Source organism: Orycteropus afer, unplaced genomic scaffold (assembly GCF_000298275.1).
Source record: "Orycteropus afer afer isolate SDZICR_OR568_19922 unplaced genomic scaffold, OryAfe1.0 scaffold00202, whole genome shotgun sequence".
Taxonomy (NCBI): domain Eukaryota; kingdom Metazoa; phylum Chordata; class Mammalia; order Tubulidentata; family Orycteropodidae; genus Orycteropus; species Orycteropus afer.
Window position 1 is genome coordinate 5916247 of NW_006921789.1, and position 6377 is coordinate 5922623.

Here is a 6377-nt window from a genome sequence, read left to right on the forward strand (position 1 = left end):
GTCTCTCTCTGAACCAGTCCCTATCTCCTTTTTTCTCTATATATCTTTCTCTATCTCTCTCTCCCTCTTTATCTTTCTCTCCTGACACATCCTCTCTCGTTCTCAATCTCACCTTCTACTACGGCTTCTGTCTCTCACTTCCCTCTCTTTCTTCTCCAAGCATCCTGCGCGCCCACCGGCTCCTCCCTCGGACTCCCCTTCGCCTGAGAGGACCTTTTCGGGGACCAGCGGGGTTCAGCCTTTCAGCGCAGCCGCCTTCCAGAGCCCGGAGCGGGTAAAGCTGTGGAGGCAGTATGTGGAACACGACGCCGAGCGAGGAGCCGGGGTTCAATTTCACGCTGGCTGATCTGGACTGGAACTCGCCCCTAGCCAACGACTCGCTGGAGGACGACCTGCTGTGGCATTTCCCCGCGCCGCTGCTGGCTGGAGTCACTGCCACCTGCGTGGCGCTCTTCGTGGTGGGCATCGCAGGCAACTTGCTGACCATGCTGGTGGTGTCACGCTTCCGTGAGCTGCGCACCACCACCAACCTCTACCTGTCCAGCATGGCCTTCTCCGACCTACTCATCTTCCTCTGCATGCCCCTAGACCTCGTCCGCCTCTGGCAGTACAGACCCTGGAACTTTGGCGACCTGCTCTGCAAACTCTTTCAGTTCGTCAGCGAGAGTTGTACCTATGCCACGGTGCTCACCATTACCGCGCTCAGCGTCGAGCGCTACTTCGCCATCTGCTTCCCGCTGCGGGCCAAGGTGGTGGTCACCAAGGGCCGGGTGAAGCTGGTCATCCTGGTCATCTGGGCCGTGGCCTTCTGTAGCGCAGGCCCCATCTTTGTGCTGGTCGGGGTAGAGCACGAGAACGGCACGGACCCGCGAGACACCAACGAGTGCCGGCCCACGGAGTTCGCAGTGCGCTCCGGGCTTCTCACGGTCATGGTGTGGGTGTCCAGCGTCTTCTTCTTTCTGCCTGTCTTCTGCCTCACTGTGCTCTACAGCCTCATCGGCAGGAAGCTGTGGCAGAGGAAGCGCGGCAAGGCGGCAGCGGGAGCCTCGCTCAGGGACCAGAACCACAAGCAAACCGTGAAAATGCTGGGTGGGTCTCAGCGCGCCCACGGGCTCTCTCCGACTCTCTCCCTTCCTTTCTCCTCTCCATCCCTTTCCCTGAGTCCCAGCCCTTCTTTCTGGTCTCCACTCCACTTTCCAACTTTCTGTTAGTATCTCTTAACTCTTCTCTCTTTTGATTTCTCAATTTCTCTGCCTCTGTGTGTACCTGTGTGTGCCCCTTCCTGTTTTTCCCCTCTCTCTCCTCCCCTCTCTCATCCCCCCTTTTTCATTTCCATTGTATCTTTCCTATCTCCCCTACTCTCTTTCCCTGTGGGTCTTATTCTCTCTGTATCTCTCTCATCATTTTGACTCTAAGTCTCTCTCTCTCTTCTTCCCTTTGTCCTTCCATCCTTCCCTTTCACTCTCTTCTTTCTCTCATTTTGTCTCCAACTCTTTCTTCCTGCCCCTTCTTTCCTTCTTTCATGGAGAAATATCACTCCCAGACTTTACTTCAACATTGAGATATTGCATAAAAGTCCATTGCTGTCTTTAAGTGTTGAAGGGGACGTTAAGCTTCCTACTTCATAGAATTTGTGGATCTATAAGTTACATTGAGAAAAGCAGTCAGGAAATCTAGAAAGTATCCAGTGGTAAATTTAACCAAAGACATAACCAATTTGGATAATTCTGTCAGAAATGATTCATTTCTCTTTCAGTCTTGTGGTTTGTCTTCTGCCTTGCATTTTTTTCAGATTATTGCATCCATTCTGCAGTTTATGCTGCTGCTACTTACATACTTTTGGGAAGAACTCAGTGGCAAATCAGGGCTAGTCTCTTGATTTCTTTTCATGATTACCTGTGTTTTCAGGTAGAATAAGCTAAGATGAGCTAGGATAGGAAGGTCTCCAACATGAGGAAAAGAGACTTTGTGGAAGTCAACAGCATGTAGGACCCCTCCAATCACCCTTCAGAGAGCAACCAATACAGTACATTGACAGGTGTGCTGAGTATTTATTGCCTGAATTCAAAAATTTTAAGCATATGTGTTCACTCCAGATGAATATAAAAAGGGGCCATATGCGGGCAAAATATTAATTCTATATATGATTTCAAAACTAGGGTCTCTATATTTTATTATTTGGACATTACAGGCAACATTTTGTACTTATTTGCACATTTAATGCTTCTTAGAAGTCACTCCAGGCTGATTTCATATTTCCAATGTTACAAGTCCTAGAATCCTGCAATTGACAGAGTTTATTCAAGGAATGTCAGAAATTTTCATTTTCCAGACCAGTGATTTTCATGATGTGACTCATGGATTGTAAACCTACTGGTCCTCCAGGGGATTCTAAGCTCTCTCCTGTGAGATTCATGTTGTTACTGTGGAGTCAAGTTACTAGTATGCAACTTAATTTTGAGGATATTTAATAATATTCTCCAATTTTATTATTTAGGCTGCTAATTATCCTCACTGATGCCTCAGTATTAGTGTTAATTTCCACTTGCCTTGACAATTCAAAGACAATCACTAAAGTGATCCAAGGAATAAAATATTATTTTGTGTTATTTTCCTATGTATGATTTTGAATTTAAAAATTTAATCTAGCAATGTTTGAGACCTTGAAAAATAGCTTAAATAGGTCAAATGAAGATTTGGAGGGATGATAATTAATGTTAGTTGGTTTTATGCCCTTTTATGCCTTATTTATGTCTGTTATAGGAGGCATAGAATCATCCATCTCAGTGTTTTTCAATCCTGGCTGCAAATTTAGTCTTCTGTGAAAGTTTAAAAAGAAAGAAAGAAGAAAGGAGAAAGAAAAAAACATAGGTACCCTAGTTTCCTTCTTAGATATTGAAATTTAGAGAATCTATGTTATATCCAGGGAAACTGCTTTAAAAATAAATGCCCCAGGAAATTCTAATATACAACCATGCTTGAGAACAATAATTTTACCTCATATATAACTATATATATAACTAACTATAAGTAACTAACTATATATATATAAACTCTATATATAACTATATAACTATATATATATATATATATATATATATATATATATATATATATGTAACATATATCTACCATGTTGTATCTAAATATTAAATGGTGGAATGTTGTGAATAAACTGTTAAATCTGTTGAGGCATCAATATACCAACTCAAATTAACCAGATAATCGTTAGACAGAAATGTTTAAAAAGCTCAGCGAAAACAGTTGAAATGTTGGTATAGGTAGAATCAATCTTGGTTAAAAGGTGGGAATGGTGTTTCTCTAAGTCAATGATCATACCATAGATAATCAAAACAAAACTATTTCTTAAAAACAGAACGTCCTTTGCTATGATATTTCTTAGCCTGATGCTCTCTCTCCCATTGTCCTTTTAGCTGTAGTGGTGTTTGCTTTCATCCTCTGCTGGCTGCCCTTCCACGTTGGTCGATACTTATTTTCTAAGTCCTTCGATCCCGGCTCCCTGGAGATTGCACAGATCAGCCAGTACTGCAACTTGGTGTCCTTTGTCCTCTTCTACCTCAGTGCTGCCATCAACCCCATCCTGTACAACATTATGTCCAAGAAATACCGGGTGGCTGTGTTCAGACTTCTGGGATTCGAACCTTTCTCTCAGAGAAAGCTCTCCACTCTGAAGGATGAAAGTTCTCGGGCCTGGACAGAATCTAGTCTTAATACATGACCAAGCACGAATCTGAGCAAAGTCATCGTTTATTATTCTAAACCAGAAGCCATACACAGCAGAACTTGGGAGGAAGGTGAAGGTTAATTTTGGAATTAGAGGCATATAGATCTGGAATCAATTGGGAGGTAAGGAAAGATAGGATTTGTAGAGTGTGAGCAGTTTGATTTGATTGCACATTCATTAGTGCTCTCATACACTATTTCTGCATATCCACTGCCTCTGATTTTGCATTCTACTGTTGGTGTTGGCAAGGGTTTTGCAATATGGAGAGAGGAAAAGTTGCAGTGTAGGTAATTAGGGCACTTCTTGGTGGGTAAATACTAAATCTGATTCACTTTTTAATAATGATTAAGTTATTTGATTAAAAGAGTGACATTAAAATAAAAATTTCAAAACAGGACTTAAAACTCAATGATTTTCCTATTGTTCTAGAACAGTGCTGACCAGATAATATAACGTAAACCATGTAAGTAATTAATATAAAAGTTATTGAGATAGTTTACTTTTTTTTTTTCATACTAAGCCTTTGAAATCCAGTGTATTTTCTTGTATCTACAGCACATCTCAATGTGGACAATATATCTTGATGAGTAGTATTTGATATATTTAGATTTCAGAATATTTACAGATGAAAAAGCAGATTTATATACCCATATTGTCCAAAAAAAGAAAAAATCCTGTTGCCATTGAGTCAACTCCCACTCATAGAGACTCCATAGGATAGAGTAGAACTATTCCATAGGGTTACCAAGACTGTAATTTGTACAGAAGCAGGCTGCCACATCTTAATCCTGCAGAGTGGCTGGTGGGTTCGAACCACCAACCTTTCGGTTAGCATCTAAGCACTTAACTACTGCACCACCAGGGATCCCTATATTGTTTAAACATACTTAACATTTTTCCAATAAGTAAAATGATGATAAGTTTTTAAGTTTAAATTTATTAACATTTTAAAATTTAGTTGCTCACTCACAATAGCCATATTTCAAGTGTTCAATAGCCAACTGTGGATAGTAGCTACCGTGTTGGACAGTGTAGCGCCAGAGTATACGCAAAAGTTATTATTTAAACTTATATAAAATACTTTAAAATATATGTGCTTTCCCTGAAATGTTTTAATAATGAAATTAGCATTGTAAAGTTCTAGAGAGAGGAGTCCTAAAAACAATATCTAAGTGTCCTACTCATCATGCTTGGCAGAAAATAGATATGAAATATAAAGTATATTTGAAAATTAAGTTAAATTTTATGTATTAATATTCAGGAAGTGAACCATGAATAAAAATTATAGATAATCATAAACTGCCTTATTTGGCTTAACAGAAATACTTAAGCCAATAATAAGGTTTTTATTTGTGAATGAAGTATCTGGGTATAATTTATAACTTACTCTGCAAAGTTTACAAGATTTAGTGAAAAAAGAAATTTTTCAAACTGGTGAAGGCATTTCCATGTGAAAAATTCAGAATTCTTTAAATGCTACTGCTTATTGATATTCAAAACTTTTCAAAATCTTCTAGCCATTTATTTCAAAATGCCTATACCTTTCCCTGTCTCCAAATTAGTTTTGTTGTTAACATCCCACCACTTAGCTGATAGATATGTTTACATGGATTTCTAGTCTCCCTCTTAGTCATAATTATGAGTGATGAGACACTTTCAACCAAATATTATACATTTTAGATATAAATCTTAAATTTTAATTTATAGTGACATTACTCTCTGGATAGTCAACCCTTCCCATATTAAATATATTATTTCAAAAATGATTTCTTTTTAATCCTGTGTACTACTAAGTTATATAAGAAGTTCCTATCTGACAGTTTTGGTTCAACTGTGGAGATAATTGAGGGAAATTACCACCAAATTACCAAATTTTCTTCACCAAGGGAAAGATTATTGAGCTGAAATAATTGACTGGCACAATCATAATTACAATTCTTTCTCTAAAGAAATATCTCTGGAATCTATCTACACTAAAACTTCACCATCAATTTTGTCTAACTGGAGAACTTTATCAAATTGAATACAGTTAATTCTTGCTACACCACATCAATAATTTTTAAAAGTACGCTGACTCATTTAAGCCCAAGGGATATTGATTAGGGAATTCAGCAATAATGTCCTAAATAGTGTTCAGCAATCTCAAAGAAATAATTCAACTTCATAGAGTCTAAGTTTTGTCTGCAAATACATCTGCCTGGAGAGGAAACAAGTTAAAAAAACTTGACCTCCATCACACAGTTGATTACTTTGGATGAATACAAACTTAACTTGTAACTAGTTGCTTAGCCTACTCAGTAGTCCTCCATCTCTCATGGGTTTATGTCTATAGGTTTAGCCTAACTCACTTCGAAGGACACAGCATAAGCCTATAGCTAGGCCTGTCATTGCTCTTCACTGGTATTGATCTGGAATTTGAGGATGTGTTTCTTTAATTTGTCCTCCTCTCATACCATTGCAGTTTTATTGTTTGTAACTTTATTTGTAGACTTATACACCATAAACTAAGACTCAGAGAAAAGAAGAACTTGTACCAAGGAAAATTGCTTCTAAAAGTCCATCACATCAGAAGCATTTATGATGTGCCTGACATGTGCTAAACTCTAGAAATTAATAAACCAAAGATTCCATC

At 38.9% G+C, this 6377-nt stretch overlaps 1 protein-coding gene across 1 annotated transcript; it reads left to right on the forward strand.

Moving 5' to 3' along the window:
• Positions 1–293: 293 nt before the first annotated feature.
• GHSR (growth hormone secretagogue receptor) lies at positions 294–3739 on the forward strand. The gene is made up of 2 exons (XM_007948107.2): positions 294–1089; positions 3435–3739. Exons 1-2 carry the CDS (start codon positions 294–296, stop codon positions 3737–3739), a joined length of 1101 nt encoding a protein of 366 aa, XP_007946298.1.
• Positions 3740–6377: the final 2638 nt, after the last annotated feature.